We start from the raw sequence: 26674 nt of genomic DNA on the forward strand, positions 1-26674 counted from the left end.
AAAACAGTTGATCCTCAATTAGTCAGTAAAATTGATCTGCAGTCACGCTGAACTCTGATTTTGTGTTGTATAAAAGTCGAACCGAGATTCAGTCCCTGCGATCTGCGATCAAAGTTGATCCGCGATTTTTCTCCGATCAGCAGACATTGACCGTCGTTCAGCTGTTGTAACATGGCTGTACTAATGAATATTTGCTTGTAAAATGTGTTGCAAGTGAACATATGCCGCAAGATGGGAGAATCAGTTCATAAAATCCTGTTTCCGTAATAATAAAGAAGAAGCATGCACAACGAGGTGAACAATGATAAATATTTCTTCCATTTTTCTTTCTTTCCATGTATTTTTTTCTTGAAATTTGCCTTAAATGACTTCAAGAGCATATTGTAACATTGTTTAATTGCACGATCAGAGAAAAGTAACTTGAGAACAATCGAGTGTTGATACAAACCGAAAATAGACCCACATACATTTTCTTGTTGATATGATCATGATATGATATCATTGTAAAACTTGCGTTGGGATGAAGAGGGAGTATAAAAATATTACAATTTTGCTTTACTGCATCCAGCCAAGTGTTATTGCAATTCAATGTTGTCCACAGAATGGAACAGATCATGTAACTTTGGTTGTAGTGTATATATTATATTATTTATTTGTTCAGCACAGGATACATTTCCCAATTATGTTGAACATAATACACTGTAAATAAATAACAAGAGAGAATAGAAAAAATAATACATGAAAGTATGACCGTCTATGTACACAATATTTACATAAATTTATGAACTTATTGTTGTAATTATCTTTTTTTGCAGCACACTACGTGAGTCTGTCGTACACCTTCCCACATAATCGCACGTCGTGCTTGCCTTTTGTCGATTTTCATTCGTTATGCAGTGTTTCAATCTTCGGAACCGAAGAAATACCCGTGAACAAAGCTCATCTGATGTATTTTTTTTAAAAAAAACTTTTTTGCATTTTTTTACGAAGGAAATTGTAATGTTTTTGGCACTGTCCATGAATGGTGTTTGGGGCTATCCGTCCCGGAATCGGTGGGAAATTTAAAGTAAAAAATTATTTTTGTTTGAAATTTTTGAGTCTCAAATTTCCCACCGATTCCAGGCTTCACCCCTGGGGTATTTGACCTACCGCCCCCTACCTGGCCTTGCCTCTGCGCCACACCAGCTACCCGGCTATCTCTATAGTGTCCCGGTTAAAGGCATGTTAGAAATTGGCCGGAGTCACCTGCCCCAAATGAGCCCCAAACTTTTAAATTTGAAGAAATCCGTTTCCTGGATACGGAAAACTTACCTGAATTTCACCACGCATCCGCACGTCATATTAGGCATATGCCCACAGCCCATTCCTAATAATGAGAAGCTTACATTCACTGCCACATTTTCGACATTCCTTTTCTTTCTTCATGATCCCGTGTTCACTTAAATTAAAAAATCCAATGGATCTTCCACACACAGTACGAATTTCACCACGCATCCACAACACGTAATGTTTCTAACTTTCGTTGCAAACACAGACAGGTTGAAACACTGGATACCCAATGAACATGAACAAAACACAATCACAAAACATGATGATGTACGAAGGTGTACACGCCTAAGGCTATTCTCAGTCGGGGCATGAATTTTCAATGAAGAACATGAATTTCCGCTATGATACATTCCCACATCACACAAAACACCTTCCCGATGTTGGACAATGCTACAGTAACCTATTACAGTAAGTAGTTTCTTGTGTAAAAATGGAGAAATCTGTGTGAACTATAGTAAATTAGTACTATAATGGTAACAATTTGTTTCAATAACAACTATTCACAAGCTTAACTTTACTAACGATTTAAACTACCGTCTAATGCTTTTAAAAGTATTTTCTCGACGCACAGATTAAGTTTCGTCAATCGCGGGGGAACTCTCAACGCGACATCTGAAGGCACTACTGCCAAACGAGGAAGCAGTTCTCAGTCTTTCCGTGTCTCGAACTGAACCGTTTTCGTTTTTTGGTCAACAGCGGGGTACTCGCAGCGCGACGTCTGCTGGCGCTATTGCCAACCAAGGAAATCTTTGCTCACCGAGAAAGTTGATGTTACACCTTTTCTGTTGCCAACTGCACTGTTCTTGTTCTTTTTGCATCACTCACCCCATTGCAACTCTAAGGCTGTGATTGGTCTTAGCATAATCATACCATGCAATGTTAACCAATAGCATTCAAGCTCTTACCCGCCTAGCTACAGCTTCTATTGCGACACTATGCAAAACACGCTCACTTAAATCCAACACTCTTCCTACACACTATTCCTGTCCCTCGTAATCACCCTTTCGTCCTACGTGTACGTTATTTCACGGCACCCAAAGTAATCGGTCACAATCTGCCCCTCCCTGGGCAGAAGTAAAAATTTTGAGTCAAACAATTTTTATTTCTTTAGATTGGTCCCAAATGATCAGTTATATTTACGTTCGTCACTTGACTTCCTCGGTTGGTCATTCACTTTTTGAACACTTCTCGTATAATCACTACACACGCATCATCATTTCCTATCACCACATTGTGTTGGTAATATTTAGATTTATATTTGACATTCATTTTATAAAGCACAATAATATAAAAGTACAAGAGATATTACAATATTAGGTAAATGCCTTACTTTTCCACCATCCTTTATCCTTTGAAGTAGTACACTGTTTACCTAATAATAATTAATACATAATAACATATCAAGTTCTTATGAAACACATTTCTCTAAATACACCATTAATATAACAAATACATAGGAACCTATATTCCAATTTTTATCTAAGATATAAAATTATCTTCATTATTTTTTTATTTCTTTTTTTAACATACAATTACTAGACAACATGCCTTCTTTCATTACACTTAGCCTCAAGTATTTTCATTACACTTAGCCTCAAGTATTTTAATTTGGATGCGATACATCTCCATTTTCATTTTGGATGTTTTCTGCATGTGATAAGCTTCAGACACTTCCTCCAGTTTGGTCCTGAGGGTATCAAGTGACTCTGACTCCTCTTCCTGCACCTCATGCTGCCTCAAGTTCTGACTTTCATGTGCCTGCAGACCAGAACTTGGCTCTGCAATCTTCATGCTCAATGGGGTATCAGTTCTATTCTCCAGAAAATTACCAACTGGTGGTCTGATCTCTTCCTCTTCAATTGCTTTCTCAAGGCAGGCTCTCAGCTCCTTCATTTCTCTCATAAGGGCATCTGTGGACTCTGTGCTCTGACCTGGTAAGAGATTGGACATTTCTTGCTTCATATCTCTTGCTTTCGTGATCCTTTTCTTCAGTTCCTCTGTGAGAAATTGTTTCTCTTCCTCACATGTCTATCCCACGTAAAACATCCTGTGATTCTAAGTCACCGCCCTGCTGGGATGGACGGGTTCCTTTCTTCTCTGCTTCCTCCTTACGTTTTATTATAGGAATCTTGAGTCCTCTTAGCTGGGCCACGTGGAAATATATTTCTTACTCCTATTACCTTTCTTCAAATTTTCTTCTTCACTTTCATCACTACGAGACGACTCGCTTTCTCCGTCACTATCACTCACTCTTTCTTTCTTAATCACCCTTCGTACTGGTAGTTTAACTACACTTCGGCTAGACTTTTCTACACTACATCTATCTCTACGACCCCTACTTTCACCGGCAAATTTCATTGCTTTCTCTACACTTTCACCTGTTATTTCTCTCAAAAAACAAACCGTTTAAAACGCTTCACTTCTTCCTTAAAGGCATCGATTCTGTTATGTGTTTCTCTTACTTTCTTCCAATTTCTTTTCAAACACTTCAACACTTTCTTCGATATTCTTTCTAACAAAAGGATTCTTCTCGAAACAACTTGCACCTCTTTCTCTGTGTCTCTCTGCTGCACTTCCAAAAATTCATTTTCACCTCGCAGAGTATCACATTTCACTTCAAGGTCACCTCGATTTATTTTACACTTATCCTTAACATTACTCAATTCTTCCACTTGTATCGCTAATTTTCCTTGTGGCTTTGCCACTGCAGTTCCCATTTCTTTCTTCATATCTTCGTGCGCCTCGTTACACCATTCACGATGTAACCGCAACTCTTCCCTAACACATTCCACACTACCTATTTTACTTTCTAACATATGAAAACGCTCGAACATTTCACTCTTATCTTCTTCACTTTGTTTCACCATACATTCTAACTTATTGTTTTGTTCTTCAAATATCTCATCCATTTTCTCAGAGTTCACTAACAGCTGTCGGAGCATTTCCATCACATTCGCATTACTCATATCATCATCCCTTTTGTGATCTTCCGACATTACATCCCCCCCAATGCACTTTGCACATCTAAACACTTTTTCCTTCTCATTCACAAAAGACTCGAACTCAACATCAGCCATATTTTCACATGATTTGTGTTTCCAAAGTTTACACTCTCTACATTCTATGCTCTCGTAGCTAGTCTATGCACAACATCACTTTTCCTCCAGCTGTGATCGAGCACAACAAGGTCAACACGTATATAAACAATCAAAACTATTTGCCTCCTTGCAAACACTACACAGTTTATCCAACTCGCTAGGAAATGTAAGGCTCTTCCCCGATGAATTTAGAAAATGTAGAAGTAAATTTTGGACAATCTAGAATTTAGAAATTCAGTGAGATTAAAACTAACTATCCCGGGTAACGGCACCAATTTCAACCATTTTTTATTTGTTCTTGATTACTTACTTTCTAATTTTACTAATACTTTGATTGTAGTAACCTGATTCGGCTTGCAAGCTCTTGGTTTATGGCACCAGACCGAACCAGTTACTCGCAAGTCTTAAGTTAGCTAATTAGTGAACAGTAAATAAGATTAACACAAAAGGAAATAAACTACTAATAATATCTAATTTTTACCTTGTATTTGAAAATAAACCTTCAAATCCAATATTCACTACATTTTACACTATAAACAGTGGTATTTCCAATTATTAATATCAACTTTTCTTCATATGCCAGAGAATGTGGTGTGGGATTATAATAGTAACAATTTGTTTCGATAACAACTCTTCACAAGCTTAACTTTACTAACGATTTAATATACTGATTAATGCTTTTAAAAGTATTTTCTCGATGCCCGGATAAAGTTTGGTCAATCGTGGGGAACTCTCAACGCGATGTCTGAAGGCACTACTGCCAACCGAGGAAGCAGTTGTCAAACTTTCCGCATCTCGAACTGAACCGTTTTTGTCCTTTGGTCAACTGCGGGATAATCACAGCGCGACGTCTGATGGCTCTACTGCCTACCGAGGAAATCTTTGCTCACCGAGAAAGTTGATGTTACACCTTTTCTGTTGCCAACTGCACTGTTCTTGTTCTTTTTGCATCACTCACCCCATTGCAACTCTAAGGCTGTGATTGGTCTTAACATAATCATACCATGCAATGTTAACCAATAGCATTCAAGCTCTTACCTGCCTAGCTACAGCTTCTATTGTGACACTATGCAAAACACGCTCACTTAAATCCAACACTCTTCCTACACACTATTCCTGTCCCTCGTAATCACCCTTTCGTCCTACGTGTACGTTATTTCACGGCACCCAAAGTAATCGGTCACAATCTGCCCCTCCCTGGGCAGAAGTAAAAATTTTGAGTCAAACAATTTTTATTTCTTTAGATTGGTCCCAAATGATCAGTTATATTTACGTTCGTCACTTGACTTCCTCGGTTGGTCATTCACTTTTTGAACACTTCTCGTATAATCACTACACACGCATCATCATTTCCTATCACCACATTGTGTTGGTAATATTTAGATTTATATTTGACATTCATTTTATAAAGCACAATAATATAAAAGTACAAGAGATATTACAATATTAGGTAAATGCCTTACTTTTCCACCATCCTTTATCCTTTGAAGTAGTACACTGTTTACCTAATAATAATTAATACATAATAACATATCAAGTTCTTATGAAACACATTTCTCTAAATACACCATTAATATAACAAATACATAGGAACCTATATTCCAATTTTTATCTAAGATATAAAATTATCTTCATTATTTTTTTATTTCTTTTTTTAACATACAATTACTAGACAACATGCCTTCTTTCATTACACTTAGCCTCAAGTATTTTCATTACACTTAGCCTCAAGTATTTTAATTTGGATGCGATACATCTCCATTTTCATTTTGGATGTTTTCTGCATGTGATAAGCTTCAGACACTTCCTCCAGTTTGGTCCTGAGGGTATCAAGTGACTCTGACTCCTCTTCCTGCACCTCATGCTGCCTCAAGTTCTGACTTTCATGTGCCTGCAGACCAGAACTTGGCTCTGCAATCTTCATGCTCAATGGGGTATCAGTTCTATTCTCCAGAAAATTACCAACTGGTGGTCTGATCTCTTCCTCTTCAATTGCTTTCTCAAGGCAGGCTCTCAGCTCCTTCATTTCTCTCATAAGGGCATCTGTGGACTCTGTGCTCTGACCTGGTAAGAGATTGGACATTTCTTGCTTCATATCTCTTGCTTTCGTGATCCTTTTCTTCAGTTCCTCTGTGAGAAATTGTTTCTCTTCCTCACATGTCTATCCCACGTAAAACATCCTGTGATTCTAAGTCACCGCCCTGCTGGGATGGACGGGTTCCTTTCTTCTCTGCTTCCTCCTTACGTTTTATTATAGGAATCTTGAGTCCTCTTAGCTGGGCCACGTGGAAATATATTTCTTACTCCTATTACCTTTCTTCAAATTTTCTTCTTCACTTTCATCACTACGAGACGACTCGCTTTCTCCGTCACTATCACTCACTCTTTCTTTCTTAATCACCCTTCGTACTGGTAGTTTAACTACACTTCGGCTAGACTTTTCTACACTACATCTATCTCTACGACCCCTACTTTCACCGGCAAATTTCATTGCTTTCTCTACACTTTCACCTGTTATTTCTCTCAAAAAACAAACCGTTTAAAACGCTTCACTTCTTCCTTAAAGGCATCGATTCTGTTATGTGTTTCTCTTACTTTCTTCCAATTTCTTTTCAAACACTTCAACACTTTCTTCGATATTCTTTCTAACAAAAGGATTCTTCTCGAAACAACTTGCACCTCTTTCTCTGTGTCTCTCTGCTGCACTTCCAAAAATTCATTTTCACCTCGCAGAGTATCACATTTCACTTCAAGGTCACCTCGATTTATTTTACACTTATCCTTAACATTACTCAATTCTTCCACTTGTATCGCTAATTTTCCTTGTGGCTTTGCCACTGCAGTTCCCATTTCTTTCTTCATATCTTCGTGCGCCTCGTTACACCATTCACGATGTAACCGCAACTCTTCCCTAACACATTCCACACTACCTATTTTACTTTCTAACATATGAAAACGCTCGAACATTTCACTCTTATCTTCTTCACTTTGTTTCACCATACATTCTAACTTATTGTTTTGTTCTTCAAATATCTCATCCATTTTCTCAGAGTTCACTAACAGCTGTCGGAGCATTTCCATCACATTCGCATTACTCATATCATCATCCCTTTTGTGATCTTCCGACATTACATCCCCCCCAATGCACTTTGCACATCTAAACACTTTTTCCTTCTCATTCACAAAAGACTCGAACTCAACATCAGCCATATTTTCACATGATTTGTGTTTCCAAAGTTTACACTCTCTACATTCTATGCTCTCGTAGCTAGTCTATGCACAACATCACTTTTCCTCCAGCTGTGATCGAGCACAACAAGGTCAACACGTATATAAACAATCAAAACTATTTGCCTCCTTGCAAACACTACACAGTTTATCCAACTCGCTAGGAAATGTAAGGCTCTTCCCCGATGAATTTAGAAAATGTAGAAGTAAATTTTGGACAATCTAGAATTTAGAAATTCAGTGAGATTAAAACTAACTATCCCGGGTAACGGCACCAATTTCAACCATTTTTTATTTGTTCTTGATTACTTACTTTCTAATTTTACTAATACTTTGATTGTAGTAACCTGATTCGGCTTGCAAGCTCTTGGTTTATGGCACCAGACCGAACCAGTTACTCGCAAGTCTTAAGTTAGCTAATTAGTGAACAGTAAATAAGATTAACACAAAAGGAAATAAACTACTAATAATATCTAATTTTTACCTTGTATTTGAAAATAAACCTTCAAATCCAATATTCACTACATTTTACACTATAAACAGTGGTATTTCCAATTATTAATATCAACTTTTCTTCATATGCCAGAGAATGTGGTGTGGGATTATAATAGTAACAATTTGTTTCGATAACAACTCTTCACAAGCTTAACTTTACTAACGATTTAATATACTGATTAATGCTTTTAAAAGTATTTTCTCGATGCCCGGATAAAGTTTGGTCAATCGTGGGGAACTCTCAACGCGATGTCTGAAGGCACTACTGCCAACCGAGGAAGCAGTTGTCAAACTTTCCGCATCTCGAACTGAACCGTTTTTGTCCTTTGGTCAACTGCGGGATAATCACAGCGCGACGTCTGATGGCTCTACTGCCTACCGAGGAAATCTTTGCTCACCGAGAAAGTTGATGTTACACCTTTTCTGTTGCCAACTGCACTGTTCTTGTTCTTTTTGCATCACTCACCCCATTGCAACTCTAAGGCTGTGATTGGTCTTAACATAATCATACCATGCAATGTTAACCAATAGCATTCAAGCTCTTACCTGCCTAGCTACAGCTTCTATTGTGACACTATGCAAAACACGCTCACTTAAATCCAACACTCTTCCTACACACTATTCCTGTCCCTCGTAATCACCCTTTCGTCCTACGTGTACGTTATTTCACGGCACCCAAAGTAATCGGTCACAATCTGCCCCTCCCTGGGCAGAAGTAAAAATTTTGAGTCAAACAATTTTTATTTCTTTAGATTGGTCCCAAATGATCAGTTATATTTACGTTCGTCACTTGACTTCCTCGGTTGGTCATTCACTTTTTGAACACTTCTCGTATAATCACTACACACGCATCATCATTTCCTATCACCACATTGTGTTGGTAATATTTAGATTTATATTTGACATTCATTTTATAAAGCACAATAATATAAAAGTACAAGAGATATTACAATATTAGGTAAATGCCTTACTTTTCCACCATCCTTTATCCTTTGAAGTAGTACACTGTTTACCTAATAATAATTAATACATAATAACATATCAAGTTCTTATGAAACACATTTCTCTAAATACACCATTAATATAACAAATACATAGGAACCTATATTCCAATTTTTATCTAAGATATAAAATTATCTTCATTATTTTTTTATTTCTTTTTTTAACATACAATTACTAGACAACATGCCTTCTTTCATTACACTTAGCCTCAAGTATTTTCATTACACTTAGCCTCAAGTATTTTAATTTGGATGCGATACATCTCCATTTTCATTTTGGATGTTTTCTGCATGTGATAAGCTTCAGACACTTCCTCCAGTTTGGTCCTGAGGGTATCAAGTGACTCTGACTCCTCTTCCTGCACCTCATGCTGCCTCAAGTTCTGACTTTCATGTGCCTGCAGACCAGAACTTGGCTCTGCAATCTTCATGCTCAATGGGGTATCAGTTCTATTCTCCAGAAAATTACCAACTGGTGGTCTGATCTCTTCCTCTTCAATTGCTTTCTCAAGGCAGGCTCTCAGCTCCTTCATTTCTCTCATAAGGGCATCTGTGGACTCTGTGCTCTGACCTGGTAAGAGATTGGACATTTCTTGCTTCATATCTCTTCTTGCTTTCATGATCCTTTTCTTCAGTTTCTCTGTGAGAAATTGTTTCTCTTCCTCACATGTCTCTATCCCACGTAAAACATCCTGTGATTCTAAGTCACCGCCCTGCTGGGATGGACGGGTTCCTTTCTTCTCTGCTTCCTCCTTACGTTTTATTATAGGAATCTGAGTCCTCTTAGCTGGGCCACGTGGAAATATATTTCTTACTCCTATTACCTTTCTTCAAATTTTCTTCATCACTTTCATCACTACGAGACGACTCGCTTTCTCCGTCACTATCACTCACTCTTTCTTTCTTAATCACCCTTCGTACTGGTAGTTTAACAACACTTCGGCTAGACTTTTCTACACTACATCTATCTCTACGACCTCTACTTTCACTAGTCGTGGGGAACTCGCAACGTGAAGTGTGAAGGCACATCTGCCAACTGAGGAGATCTTTCCTCACCAAGAAAGTTGATGTTACGCCTTTTCTGTTCCCAACTGGACTGTTCTCGTTCTTTTTATATCACTCACCCTATTGCAACTCTAAGGCTGTGATTGGTCTCAGCATAATCACACCATGCAATGTTATCCAATAGCATTCAAGCTCTTACCCACCTACCTACAGCTTATATTGTGACACTATGCAAAACATGCTCACTGAAATCCAACACTCTTCCTATGCACTATTCCTGTTCCTCGTAATCACCCTTTTGTCCTACGTGTGTGTTATTTTACGTGACCCAAAGTAATCGGTCACACACTTCTGAAATATCTCAATCACAGAAGGAAATTGAATCACTTACCCATAACGTCGAGGAAATGAGGCAATCGTTTAAAGAAGAAATAAGTTTAGTTGGTGAATCATGTCGATCAAATACCAGAAGTCTGCACCAGAGAATGGATAATGAAGTTCAGAAACTCTCAGAACAACTCATGGAAGTAAACCTCGGCTGCACTAACAAAGTTGCCGACTTGGAAGAAAAGATTAGTGTGTGTAAGGGCAATATTTCAGAATTGACTGGAAAGGTGCAATGACAAATTGCAAGTTTGTGAAAACTTACCAATGTAATGGGTGATCGTGAAATAATTGAACATCTTGAAGTATGTGAAGTAAGAATTCAAGATATTTCAACAACGCCTCCAGTTACTACATTGCCAAGTTGTCCTAAGGTTTACCAACATTCTCAGGTTACTGATAGAATGTCACATGGTATTCAAAATGTTGGGTTGTTTGCACAAAATGAAGAAGATACATCATCTTTCGATGAATCTGGTGCTGCACAACAAAGAGATCTTGTGTGTGATAAATGTAATTCGCCATGCAAAATTAAACATCCTAAGATCAGCAGAAGTTGTACAATTAAGTGCAAGGGCACGCATGAAACTATAAAGTATGTAAAACTGAATGAACTTAACATGCTTCCAAAGTTCTCTGGCAATTCAGAAAAATGCAGTCAGTGTAAATGTATTAAAAGCTTAACTTCATATTTGGACTTATTGCAAGTGCCAGATACTCAACGATTGGAGTGCATTTCTAATTGCTTCCAGGGATCGGCAGAGGGCTGGTACAGTACACACGTTGGCACTTTTGTGACATACCAAGATTTTGTTAGGGATTTCTTGCAACACAATACTTCATATTCATTGACGGAAGCTCAGCTTTCCTAACTTAGAAGTAGAAGATATGACAGTAAGAGTGGTGTTAGTATGGAAGTTTTTGCAGTACGCACTTATTCCACTTAATACAACTTAGTGGAACATCCCAACGAATCTGAAGCTATTGATATCTTGATTAACCAGTTGCCCACATTTATCGCTCAATCGGTAATAGCTGCTAGATTGAACAAGGTAGATGATGTAATCGATCTGTTGAAAAGGTTAGATCTAGTAAATGTAAGATCCAATAAAAAGTTTGAATTGCCTGATGGGTTCAACGCTATGAATTTGAAATCTGGAAAGAATACTTCAAAGAATGATGATTACAATAGTAAGCTAAGAGTGCAAGCTGTTAATAGACAAAATGAAATGTCCTTACATGTTGGTGAACATCGTAATCGATATTCAGTTTCGCAAGACAATGACAATAATGTGCAATCTATTCCTGGCAATTCAGATTCATCCCACAGTCATGCATCAAACAGGGGAAATAAGAGACCGAGACTAAATTTTGATGCAAGGGCTAGGAACAGTAATTACAGCAATCAGGGATCATCTTATTGTAATAGAAATTTCAGGAGGAATTTCAATAACTGTAACAATCAGTTTGGAAATAACAGAAGACCTGATAGTAATTTCCGAAATTACCAAGGAAACAGAACATTTTGTAACAATAGGTTTAACTGGCGTTCTCATGGAAACCATCCTGTAAACAATGGCAATGAACAGTTTTAGGTTTTATACAAATGTGTGCAAGGCCAAATGAAGTTGGTCAAGCTAGAAACTAAAATTATCAAGCTAGGACTATGAGTAATTCTTTGAATGTAAACGCTCCTAATTTTGACTGTAGTGAAACTGCATGTAAACAGTTTGATCAGCCTACATCGAGTAAAAGATTAAATGAGTGCCACAGGTGATGCCTAGATTTTCAGTCATTCACAGTACAAAGCTTAAGAGTTTATAAGATTAAGAACTTTCTTATACTCTATTATTGTTATTGTCTCAAAGAACTGTTATACTGTTAAGCAAGCAATCATTGTTCTTAGATTAAATGTTACGAAAGGACAGTGTTTCAACATTTATGTTCATGTACAAGTTTAGTTTCAACAGTCTTTGCTATTTGATCTTGTTTACAATATTGCATAGGGTTGAGTTAAATATTCTCTTCATGTAAAAAAAAAAAAGCATTTGAGGTTACAATGATGAATAAGTGTATAATATTGTAATAATGTCATCTTGTACGAACGCATAAGTATTGAAAACATTGAGTCTGTGATAACGATTATCGTCCATAGTTAAACAGCATTAACGTTCAAGAGTTTGAAAAAACGTAAGTCAGAGTTAGATTTTAATTTTCGTCGAGGAGACTAAGATACAATTTTTATATTAAAATGTATAAGTCTTGAACTGACATCATTAATTTTAATGTGAAGTAATGGATACTTTGAATTTAAGCTCTAGTCCTAAGAGAGGAAGAGTTAAAAAGAGTTGTACCATTTTAATGTTAAATGGGTAATAATCCTTTATGTAAGGTATCCAGATCTATGAATGCTCTAGGAGGTAAGACTCCATGATAGAGAGTACCTAGGTTCCAAAAGGGAATTTGTCTTAGGTTAGCTTCTTGATATGTACTTAGTTTACCTACAAATATTATGAAGAAAACTCCTCGTGTCAATATAACAGGTGCAGCAGTGAAACTGGCGATTTGGCAACCCTGGAAATAAGTTACGTAAAGAATCAGGAAATGGGAATGGTGCCAACTGGACAACAAAACTTTGCCATTGACACTGATAATGGTGTTCAGTCGAGATGGCATCGTGAATCGGTGAACAACGCACTTTTGCCGTGAAGGCATTTTACAAAAACAACAGCTACGTGGCCGCGCAGCATGTATTTCGTGCCCATTTCCATCTCGCACATCATGCCCCAGTCCCGTCGTCGCATGTTATCAAATTGTGGATACAGAACTTTGAGGAAATGGGTGATATGGTGAGAAAGAGGGGTGTGCACACCAGAAAATGTTGCAAGAGTGGAAGAAGCCATCAGCTTCAGCCGAAGTCCCAAGCGTTCTGCACGCAAGCATGCCCTACACCTTGACATATCGGATCACAGTGTACGGCGAATATTGAACAAGGAACTGCAATACCACCCATACAAAATGCAGATAGTGCAAAAACTGAATGCTGACGACCACCCAAAGAGACTACGCTTTTGCCGGGAATTGTTGGAACTCATGAACGACAACCCTGACCTGTGCAACAATCTGATCCTGAGCGATGAGGTCAATTTTTATGTGTCAGCTTTGTTAACAAGCAAAACTTTAGATACTGGTCACATGACAATCCTCAAATACTTCATGAAAAGCCACCTCACAGTCAGAAAGTGGTAGTGTGGTGCGGCTTATCATCATTTGGAATCATCGGGTCTTATTTTTTTGAAGATGTTTGCGGCAATGCTGTGACTGTGAATACAGGACGTTATGCTCACATGTTGAACCATTTCCTAGTGCCACAGCTCACTGATCTTCCTGTAACTGAAAACACATTCTTCCAACAAGACAGGCCACATGCCATACCTCGCGGATTTCCATTAACAAGCTACTGGTCATCTCATCTCCAAGAACGGGGACATTTCCTTCCCTCCAAGATCCCCTGACCTTTCGGCTTGTGATTTCTTCCTTTGGGGTTATTTGAAATCTGAGATCTTCCGTTGTGACCCACCACACACCATCCAGGGCCTGAAGGATCGCATTCGGGAGGAAGTTAATCAAATTCCAGTGCCAATCCTGCAAGATGTGATGTCGAACTTCCGTAAAAGACTTCGCATGTGTGTGATGGAAAATGGGGGCCACCTGCGTTATATCATTTTTAAGTGATGGACATTTTGTGCTGTGACATGTCTGTGCAAGATGTGCACGTTGTTCAGAAACATTCATCACAAATTGCAAGCATTGTAAATTCATGTTGTATTTGTTTGATATCGCTGTGAATAAATTTGTATCTCTGGTGGTTTCAAAATCGCCCGTTTCACTGCCGCACCTGTTATAATTGCTATAGCGTGACTCAAAAGTTTCTGACAACTCGTCGTTTTCTTCCCCGAGGAAGGGGAATATTGTGACTGTTCTCTACAGCACAAGTTTATTTTATTTACTATGTTTGTTTGTAAATGTACAATTATAATTATCATCTATTTTTAACTTCAAATGTTAATGTTCAAGTTGCTGTTTAATAACGTTTGTTTTCTATTTATGTTAAATTGTACAACATTAATGTGTTTGGCAACATTGTCATTGCTATGGTAACAGATAACAGTCATGGAATATTCTTGTAATAGTGTGAAGTTTTTCGGATAAAAGTATTCTATCAAAAAGTGATTTGCTGAGTTTACATTTTATGCTAACATTCAGGTAAATTAGACATGTAATCAACCCACAATCACCTTCTCGATTTGTGAAGATATTATTCAGTTATTAATCAGTACACGCATAAATAATCATGAACGGCAACAGCACAACCAAGAATACTTTCTGGCAGGAGACAGTCACATTTAATTTTTCCATAAATATCTTACAAATTGCACATTTTGCCTGAGAATTTACTGTCTACTTTTTTCTTGCTTGTTGGGAGTGCGGTAGAGGGAAGACAGTTCGACTGATGTTGCGGGCATCTACCCTCAGTGAGAGTATTTTCTCTCTCCCCTGCTATCCTAATAAAAATAAAATAATTAAATGCTGCAAGAAATGGCAAAATAGGACTGACTACAATGCAAAGAAAAGGGGTCCCTGGCAGCGTTACTGACCAAAGAGGAAAGGTAAAGTTTTATTTTCAGCCCACTACATGCCCAGATAGACTCACCTGGATGGGATTTAAAACTTGAAGTTGATTCATTTCATCCAAGATAGCCTATATAGGGTTCACTCCTTCACTGTGCACATGCACATTGAAGGAATGAAACCTAGGCTATCTTGTTTACAAGATAACAGTATACTGTGCTATCAAGAGAGGGGAATTAGGTATTCAGAGGGGGAAGGGGATTACCCTTATCCTGCTAAATAGCACCTTGCTGTTTGCATCTAGTGCGAAATGAAAATATTTGTTAAAAATAAATTCACACTGAAATGAGTAAGTATAAATTCTGGCATTTGGTCGTTGAGCTAGTACAATCGGTCATGCTACCAAGATTTTACACACGGAAAGGAATAACTTGTGGGAAGAGTAGATTTTTCTTCTGGTGGTGTAGATTTTACAGCTTTAAAAATTCCAGAACATATCTTCTATGGTATTCTTCCTGACTTCATTGACCTTCAGTACCTGCATTGTTTACCCTCTTCAGGAACCAAAAACTGCACATCCCAAGGAGATCAGTTTAGCCCCCTTCCCTCCATGAAAAATTGGTTAGGTCTGATTGTAAAATTATTGCTATTATTAAAGTATTGTGTATTTATTAAAGTATGGGTCGCATAAATGATACATCATAAACAACGAATGAAATATGATCTCCTGTTTTCAAAAGGTATTATTTATTATAATCTCGGTTTGAGTTACATTGCGTTTGTGGTCTCTCCTCACCAACTTTTGAAGTTTATCTGATGCTGAAATTGAGAAGTGCCAGAAGTACATATCAGAAGAATCAAGCTTCTTGAGAACAACTTTATTCTTCAGCAACTGTTCATAAAAGTCCCCACGTATCTGGCACAACATGAGAGTTTTCTTTTGAATTTGTGTATAAAGATGCAGAAATTTAAATTTTTGTTGCAGGCCCATACTGAAATTACATATACACTTCTTGGCCATGTTTATTCACCGCTCTATAAATAAATAACAGATCACACATAAAGCAACACAAGTCAAGACGCAAGCTAACTTAAACAGTGAACTGCTGTCTGCTCGATGGCAATGGAACATTTTGATTGTTATGAACTGCTTGAAAAACAGTCCAGCTGTTTTGCCATGTTGTTGCTATGACACTAGTTTAAAAATTCCATCAATTTTTTTTATCATGAAATGTGTCTCAAATTTAGCTTTGGTTTTTAAGCTAACTGCTAGACTTTTATAAAATGGGACGAATAGTTCTTTTTAAATAATATCGACGGGATGACTGAGACACGCCTCTGAACGTCAAAACGGGACGTATGATATCACTAACTAACCCTTCTCAGACCTCATTTACTTATTCTTCTTTTGGAATATTTATTAAAATAATTGGCAGGAACCCTATAAATCTCGCTGGGCAGTGGGTATTTTTTTGTGTGACACAGGAGAGAATATCCCAGAACAGAAAGAGTGTTCTGAATTTAACACCTAGTCTGCACATATATAGACATACCAGGTGTGCTGGTTAATAATTCTTAATTGATCCGAAAGAAAACAAGTGTATCTGGGGAGAAAGGTAACAAATGCTTTATTCAAAGTATGCGCCATCGCTAGCTATATATTGTGCCCATCTGTCCATCAAATTGTGGATGCCGTTCCAGAAAAAGCGTTCACATTTTGAGGTGATCCAGTCAACAAGCCATTGTTCGACATCTTCGTAATTGTTGAAGTGTTGCTGGGAATGTGACCGAGTCATCGATGAAAACAAGTGGTAGTCTGAAGGGGGTAAGTCTGGTGAGTATGGTGGGTGGGGCAAGTATTCCCAGCCAAGTGCAGAAATGGTGTCTGATGCCTTTAGCTGTGTGATGAGGTGTTGTCCTGCTGCAAAATCACTTTTCCCTGTCTTGTTGCCCAATCTGGGTGCTTTTCGATCAATGCATGGTTCAAATTAATGAGTTGTTGGTGGTAGCTAACGGCATTCACTGTTTCACCTGGTTTCAGAAGCTCGTGGAACACCACACCCTTCTGATCCCACGAAATGCACAGCATTGTCTTCCTTCCGAAGCGACTCAGTTTTGCGGTCGATGTTGAAGGTTGTCCTGGGTCAACCCATGACTTTTGGCATTTTGGGTTCTCGAAGTAGATCCATTTTTCGTCCCCAGTCACTACCCGATGCAAGAAAGACTTTCTTTCATGTCGAGAAAGCAACACTTCAAACACCGTTTTTCGCTTTTCCATTTGTCTGTCGTTCAGATGATGTGAGACACATTTTCCTGCCTTCTGGATCTTTCCCATGGCATGAAGACGATCAGATATGGTTTGGCGACCAACATTTACCTTCTCTGCCAGTTGTTGTTGCATTTGCGTATCGCCTTCGTCCAACAGTGCTTGCAATTCGGAGTCTTGGAATTTTTTCAGCTGGCCCGGGTGATCTTTGTCTTTCAAGTCGAAATCACCGCTTCTGAATCGTCGAAACCAAAGCACACAACACACGTCTTGTGTTAGGACATTGTCACCATACGTTTCCACAAGGAAACAATGGCTTTCACTCGCATTTTTCTTTTGATTGAACAAGAAAAGCAGGATGTGCCGCACATGCTCCTTATTTGGTTTGAAGGTCAACATGTTTCCCACACAAACCCACGGTTGCATATCCACGGCATTTTGACAGATACTGTCCTGGCAACACACTGATGTAACAGTTGAGACTGTGCACCAACCCTTGCTTACAGCTCCATTAAGCGACGAAATTAATAATTATTAACTGGCACACCTGGTAGAATGGGTTAAATGGTGTCAAATGAATCTATGTAAAAATGGCATGGAAAGATAAACCACTTTCGTCCTCGCCCATTATTTCATCGCTCAAATTGCCAAGGACCATGATGGAGCAATTTCTGGTCACCAAGAAAGAGATCTTTCTCCAATTTCCCTCAGTCACTCCATGATATTCTTGTTAAATTAATTTTACTTTGCAATTCTATTGTATCAAGTGAGATACAGAAATATATTCAATATAATATACATTAGAGATTTCTTCTAAAATCTACAATTTTAAAAATTCCAAAAAGTGTGTCTACTTCTTTTATTTTGTTTCTTTCCTAACCCTTACTAGTTTACATGCTTAGTATTAGTGAGTTTCAGTAATTGACATTTTGCTTGTAATTTGTTATGAAAAAACATATATAATACAAATGAAAATGTGCTTTCTAAGTTGAAATTTCGTATTAGGAAACAAAGGCCTACATGGTCGTAGGTAGAGAAACTTTTGGGGAGATACACCCATAATTTAACCTATACTCAATAGTATTATGTACAGTCACTCTACATTATACAAGCATGTTTATGGAAAATAGGTGTAGTTTATGTCTATGTACTATGTCAATGTAAGGGTAACATGCTACAAAGCCAGAGAGCCATGTTTGAACTCTTGTCAAGGGAAATTGAAACCGTATCCTGCAGCACAGGGAATTTAAAGGTTGAAAGGAATTTTAGGACAATATGGGAATTTTCGGACTGAACCAGCAACAGCACTGAATGAGGACAATCAAGAATAAATGGAGGAGGACGATCAAGAATAAATGGAGGAGGTTGCATGTGGGCTGTGATTCATGTTGACACAAGTTTAATGAATTCCAAATCTTTGAAAATTCTATCTTAATTTTGCACAATTGTCTGGCACCAGAACTCAACAGATGCCACACTCTCATGTGCCAAGTGTGGTTCCAACAGGATGGGCAACATCCAACACAGCAAGGAGTTGAATGGCACTTTTCAACAGCATGTTCCAAGGACATGTCATTTCCTGCAGTTGCAACATTTTGTGGCCAACATATGCACCAGATGCCATAAAGACCCTTCAAACAGCACAAACACACTAAAAATTCAATATTGCTTGAGCTTCTCACCTACTGTCAAGGACAGGAATGAGGTAGGTTTAAAAAATATGTACACAGTCTCTGAAGGCAGAGAAACAGATTTTTTTAATGTGTGTTGCGTGCTGTGCTATTTGCTCTGCTCCTGGACTTCTGACAGATAAAAAGTTGTTGTATTCATCTCTCAACTGTTACCACAAAATTCCTAAGCATTAAATGCATACTCTAATATAAATGTATCAAGTTATTTAATTCTTTATAATAACTGGACCTGCTATAGAATGAAACTTTTGCTATTTGTAGGTGCTATTCTTTTGACAAAAATTCATGAAATTTTCTTAAAACTAATAATAATGTTAACAAATTTGCTCTAGATGAAATAATGACACTTTAAATTGACCTGTATAAAAATAGTTTACTAACTTATAATTGCCACATTTATACATTGAGTATAAATTATACATCGAAATACAGGAGAACTGCAATTTTATGTGTTCCTGGAAATTACATTATGATTGGCAGATTTTACATCTTCCTACATTTTAAGTTATTCAATCACAATGTCCTGAAGAAATTATTACATAGGTTCCACTATATTCAATTAATTAATTAATGGACACACTTTTACCCCTCATGCCTCATGTTGGTTTATTCTTTCTTTAAGCATGAATATTTTCAATTAACATTTTCCTTGTTGATGAATCTTACGATAAACCTATACACAAACACACTCAATAATTCACAAAAGGGAATTTTAAGTATATTACTTCAACAAGCAAATTGTCCACTCTGTTCTTTTCTTGATCCATAGTTAAGTTCTTCAGTGAAAGAGCACACTCAATGATGCATCACTCACAGGAAGGTCCGAGACAGAGCAAATACAACTACAGTCAAGAAAATCAATATATACTTGGTCCAGAAAGAATTTGATAGGATAAGTCTGTTTAGAAACTCAAATCCATATAGTACCTTCTCACCTCCATGCTGGGAGTTACTAGAAACTGTTGACATAATCAGTTTTACAAAGGAAACGGACTCCATTCTAGGAATGTAGTCAGAAACATTTCCATAAATTAGGCAAAATCTGGGCAGGTTCGGTAGCCCAGTTAGTAAAGAAATGGCACTATGACAGAGACCCAGGTTCATGTCATTCACATGCACTCCAGTAGGCCTAATGTTTAACATTTTACCTCTTTGAGGTGAGTCACTGCATGTGTAATGACATTTGAAGCTTCATTTATCCTTACATTCAATAAAAGGTGTGTAGTACAAAGACGTGTTAAATAGTGCAGTACCTGATTGCATACATTATACATTGAGCTTTCTCATAACCCAATGAAAGAAGGCGAGGATGGAGAAAGAGAAGCCCAGAGGAACTGCACTTGCCCCGATCCACGCTTTCAAACTGAAGCATGCACAGAAAAGAAAAAAAGAAATGTTATTGTGGTATTAGTAGTAGTACATCAATATAAACAAACTTTCTGAAATGAACTATAGTTCACATGAACCAAGCACGACTGGAAAAGCAATGTTTCAAGATTAGGTCTACTAGATCACTACAAGCAAATGGCAGGGGACCACCCCAAAAATGTCAAGACATTTAAGGAGATTTCACACCAAAGCAATGATTGACGTATGTCATTTGTCACTTGAGAATCAGCCAATCGAAATACAGGCTTGTGCCACAGATCATGCCACTGTGGTATGAAATCCTCCTAAGTCAAAATGTAGGACAATGATTTGCAGTAAATACTATATTTTATTAGATATTATGTTAGCAAATAATGAAATTGTCACATTTTCAGTTTAAAAATAATTAGTTTTTGATTCAGGTTAAAAATAATTAATTTTTGTTGAGTTTTTTGTGAATAAAATTGCCAACCTTGTAATCAATAATACTGCTACATGGATCTTCAATCATACTTCTGGGAGGAGCCAAAATTTTCTCAAATTGAATTTTCAGTTTTAAGTCAAATATAATTTTAAAACTCTGAACAGTTAAATTTGAAATGGTTTGAAATTTAATTGAACCAATATCTAACTTTTTACAGTATGTTAGCATCTTATGTGCATATTTCTATAATCAGTCCATCATGTTCATAAAAATACCTCATCGACTTTTTCTCTTGCTGCTTGGCAAAGTATCCCGTCAATTTTACTAGGTTATAGGGAAATAAATTCCCTTCAGAAATAAATAATGTTCTTGCAATTTTATGTTTCTCCAACTAAAAGGTTTATTTTTAATTCAAATTATGAGATGCTCAAATTGCAGGGGTAATCCAAGGTAAAAAAGACATCTAGTAGCACTATTTGAGATACTAAATCAGTACTTCAACAGATTTTTGCTAATAAAACAGTACAATTATTGTGTTTCAATTGTTAGCATCAACTACATATATATTAATGTGTGTTGTTTGACAAAAATACTGTGTGAAATGTTTTCACTTCAAGAAATCTAGTGCTTGTATGTGTAACACATGTGATTTTATTGTTTTGAAATAGGATTGTTGCAACTGTTAAGCTGCTTCTCCTTGATTTATTAATGAAGTAATATGGTATGCATGCAATATTTTCCATTCACATTTTATGCTTTGACTGGTTTGCAGTAAGAATGAATTATAACAACTGAACTAGTTACGTAATAGCATGTGTCACACATAACTAGGTAAAAAGTTGTGACATGTGTGGCTAAATAAGCAATCAAATATCTGCATCCCGCATTTCCGATCAATGCCCTACCTCCTTCCTTCCTTCTCATTTTTAATTTTCTCTCCGTAACTTTTTCCATTTTCCACTATTCCACACATTCATTATAAATAATGCAAACATCCATGCCTGAACACCTTCTTATAAGGTGTTGAGATTCGACTGTATGCACAGAAAGACTGATTGGGACTGGATCTACAGTTTAAAGTTGGATCTTAACAATTACGCACTTCCGCTGGGTATTTAACCTGGAACCCCTAGATTACAAGGCAACAATGTTACCACTATACCATCGAGGAGGTCCCATGTTCAGAGACCCAGTCCCAATTAGCATATCAAGTGAAAATAACATCGATACCTTACACAAAATTCAAACCTTCAAACCTGCGACCCTTGATGCCACAATAAGCCATGTTGGCTACTTGTCACTGGCTACGACTGGGCTACAAGCTAACCTCGAGTCTTGTGTGTAGCAAGAAGAAAATTACTGTAATTATGGAAATATTAGATCACACCTAAAATTTCTCAAATTCATATTGGTAGGCAAGCCAGATAATGGTAAATATCAAGAAGCAATATATGATGCAAGGTTTCTTTCACTAACAACAATATCCTCCTAATTCAAAGGAAAGTTATTGTATACCTTTAATGAACATAAAAAAACACACATTGCAGGAAGATAAGAGGTTCGTTTGGTAGCTCAGTGGTAGGGCATCGGCATGGTTTGAGCCCTGGTCACAACCCAATTTTTTATACTATAAAGTTATAAATTATAACATATTTACAATAAGAGTGACTATAATTTCAAATCTGAGGATGGAAAATAACTGTGGATGTTCTTACAGCTAAATTTGTCATGGAAATTTTTATAAATTGGGTCTTTATATACAATTTTAGGATGATCAAGTGAAAGCTTACGAAAAAGTGGATAAATGATTTACAAGAGGCATTATAAATATTTATGTACACTTTGTGTAATTTAATGATTTTTAACTAGAAATTAATTTTAAAAAGTAAAAAAGAAAAACAATGATTGAACACCGTACAGTTCTCAGAGTCTGAAATATATAAATAAAAAACAGAAAAATATTTAAAAAGAATTTCGTATCAGATCCCCTACATTCTAGTAGGAAAAGCTTTAGCAACTTGAGAGATATACTGTCAGGAGTGACTGTTATGATGTCATTTATTTATTGTCTCATGTGCAAGCTACACTAAGAGCACTAAACCTAACCTGCCTAACCTATTCTTATGTTTGTTTCTGTTATTAGATCTATATGAGAGAAGTTAGATAGATCAAGGTTGGTGCTGTTAGCATGTACCTCCAAGTTGCCAATTCCACCTCATTCAGATACTTCATTGGAAGTTAGGATGCATCACTGGTAAAAAAGATGGGGTTTGAGAGGTAGCTTCATTGGTTTCAACACTAGCAGTACTCAATGCCAGTGTATAAAGGAGACAAACACACAGCCAAACTCCACTAATGGAAAATATACACAAACACTACATTACCACTGGAAAAATTAAGGAAAAAATACCACAAAAAATTCTAATTACTCAAAAAGTAATGGGTTTTGGGTTAATAAAAAATATGGCAGTCAATAGTGTTATGTAAAATTTAATCATGTAACATGTTCGCTCATTAACAGGAACAAAAAGGACAAAATAATTGAGCTAATGCAAGAATATTTACTCTGAAGGATTATCAACTTCTGGTACTTGGAAAGGCTCTTTCTTGGGAAGGAGCCCTGATTTGGAGATTATCACATCTGTCTCTGGACGATCTTGGCTGTCAGTTTTGGTTCTCTCGATTTTGCGTACAACGTCCATTCCCTCAAGCACCTGCACACAAGAAGATTCATGATTATGCTCCCATGCATAAGGATCAAAGACAAGCAACTTACCTAAGGTTCAATATACACATGCAATGGACTTATGCATCCACGTACTTGTTTATTTCATTTGATTAATTTCAGTGACAGTGTCACCATCCAAATTGGAACTAAACCTAAAATTTAGTTATATGCATGAAAGGATACAGGCACACAACTCTTTGCTTCCTGTTGTACAGGACATCCTGTCACCTCAGTCTCATAGAGGTTTCCACAGGAAAGGAAGGTGACAAAGGATGGAGCATTCACTGCTATGCAGCCTAGGGGTTCCACAAGGCACTATTCTTTTGCATTTGGCTCTTCTGCAGTGATAATGTGATTATTATGGTAGCTCTATGAGCACAAAATTAGACCAAATATGTCACCACTGGGAACCAAAAGTAATAGTTAGTGTATCCCTCAGCCACCTCTCTCATCCTCTTTTGACTCAATTACATAAGGAAGATTTCAGACCGAAGCTACAGACGACACATGCCGCTTGGGAACGAGCAAATGAACAGCAACATTTCACAATATAGAGGCACAACAGGAGACACAAGCCTGCCTTCGATTGGTGAAATCCTCAAGTTGCATGCGTCATGTCACTTCAGTGTGAATTCTCCCTAAAAGGCTCAAAATGAATCTCACATTTTCCTTATTTAACCTGAATAGAATGCTTGGGCATATCAGTAGTTGGCTAGGCCTTCCAACATATGTGTGTGCGTCAGTGTTCAGTCTTTTGACTGATTAATTTAGTTTTTTTCACATATCATTTCTGCCACTTTTGGCCAATTGCAATGATGGTGATAAGATGAAATTGATAAAGGGACACTCATAAACATATATGAATGACACAACACAAGCCTCACAGAAAATTATACTTGCTATAAGTCCAGGCATCAGAGCCTTGTTGGCCTGGGTACACTATGTGCAACTGAGGCTAACAGTTGGGTGCCTCTGAAGAAAGTCACCCCTTACACCTCCTGGCATGTGTATTATGTTACCTGCAATTACAATGGCAGAAGTTAACAGGAAATGAACACTTAATAGTTCTGTGGATCAGCTGATAGGTCTTCTTCCAGGATATATGGATTGTTTGTTCACAAGCAAATGAATGCAAGAGACAAATGAAAAGCTGGTAATTCTGTAGCACCATTGATACGGACACATTCTATTTATCAGAAACTTTCATTTTCATTTTGGAGCCTTTCCATTTAAGGTGATATTTCGTTCAAAGCACATGATGAAATTAACTTTATGGTTTGATTTCACTTGCAGTAAATGTGTTGCTTTTAGAATACGGTTGGAAAATATAAATACAACTACAGTGTTACTGACATGATATATATCACTAAAATATCATGACGAAATATCGTCTCCACGATATACACTGCTCAAAAAAATTAGGGGATTGAAGGGAAACGGAAAAAAATGAGATGAAAATCAGTACAATCGATGTTTATGCACGTGATTGAACATCGGGAGAGAAGATACAGTGGAGGATACATTATTACTGGCAACAGAAAGGAATGTGAGTCACTTGACACAATGTTCACATCAGAGGCGTGGCGTGCATGTAGCCGCTGTTACCGCAGGTAACACCAAAATATAAAGAATTGAAGAACCTGTCTTAAAATATTATTACGTACATAAACTGGTAATATTGTCGTAAAGTAAACATTGCAGACTGACATTTTTCTGACACCGGCAAAAGCGAAGAGGAGGACTGATCCGCTACCCTCCACAGGCAACATGGGGAAAGGGACCTGAGCCCACGCAAGGAAGACTTTCCGTCGCGGCAAAGACTGTTTCGGCGGGAGGAGGAGGCGGGTTAATGGCATGACTGTTTAGCCGCCGCAGTTGCCGGTGATACTTACCGGAAACAGATCAGTGTTGCCATATTCAATTGACAGTAAAGAGCTAAGTCGCCTAATCGGGTCTATCTTACTCTGGGGAACGATGCCGCAGTGATAGCGTCGCCGCCTTGTAATCAAGGGATCCCGGGTTCGATACCCGGTGGAGGCACAAGTGGTTCGGATCCAACTTTAAACTGTCCCGATTAACATTACTGTGCATGAGTGGACTTAAATCGCCAAATCAAAATTTTAAAAAATCAAATCACACTGGGGGAAAATCAAACTACCAAGTGATATTTTGTATTTACTCTAAATATCAGCGATTACGAAAGTCCTCTTTGTCCTTCTTCGACATCATGGGCGAGAAGGAGAGGAGAGGGATGGGCATGATCAAGGGGTCTGCTGTCCTTCTAAAATGTCAACCTAAAATTCTATATTTCACACATATAATATTATTTCGGTTACAGGAATTTGTAATAATTGTTGAAAGGGCCGTTTCAGATTGACATACGTTGTCGCAGGAATGCCATAATTTCGGATTGAAGCAATGTTTTTGAGGTGGTAGAACTGTTTTTGGGTGAAAACAATACTTACAAGCATAATTTCCCGATTGTTATCTTAGCACGCTCTGAAGTGTCATGTGTCGCAGGTTCAAATCCTCAGCAAGAAATGGTTATTTCAAGGTTTGTTGTTATTATTTTACTTACATAATTATAAAAATTAATAATTACATACACAAAGAAATAATAATTTTATTTCAATAATTCACCATGCATCCTCATCGTCACGATTATCCTATAAAGCGAAAGCCTTAAAGGTAGCAAAGGATGTAAAATATACAAAATAGTAGTGGTGTCAGAAATGAGATTTCAGTGGATTTAGCGAAACATGGGAGTGGGAGTAGTTAGGAAACAGATGAAGACTACATCTACTCTACATACATATGTCTTATTTGAAACGAAAAGTTTCGCCATTTGGGCAAATCTGGTTTCAAAAGAACTAAGATGGCAACAGTAGTAGAACTGGACTTCTTGCAGGTTCCGAAGGAAATATTGGGGAAGCGCCGATGCTGAGAGGGGAGGGGGCAAGGAGGGTGCTTCACGTGTTACAAAAGTAAACAACGGTTTGCGGGAGGGACTGTGCAGTGTGAGTTT

General features: G+C 37.5%; 1 protein-coding gene across 1 annotated transcript in view; it reads right to left on the minus strand.

Annotated features, from left to right (window-relative positions):
* Nucleotides 1-23395: 23395 nt before the first annotated feature.
* The window catches only part of LOC145997354 (peptidyl-prolyl cis-trans isomerase 6-like), a 40055-nt gene continuing 36776 nt past the window's right edge, over nt 23396-26674 (minus strand). Inside the window, exon 5 of the mRNA XM_083134314.1 lies at nt 23396-23635. Coding sequence (XP_082990440.1) covers nt 23483-23635 — 153 coding nt within the window. The 3' untranslated portion in view covers nt 23396-23482. The remainder of the gene's footprint in view (nt 23636-26674) is intronic.

This window comes from Lepisma saccharinum, chromosome 13 (assembly GCF_977018435.1).
Source record: "Lepisma saccharinum chromosome 13, izLepSacc3.1, whole genome shotgun sequence".
In the NCBI taxonomy this organism is placed as follows: Eukaryota; Metazoa; Arthropoda; class Insecta; order Zygentoma; family Lepismatidae; genus Lepisma; species Lepisma saccharinum.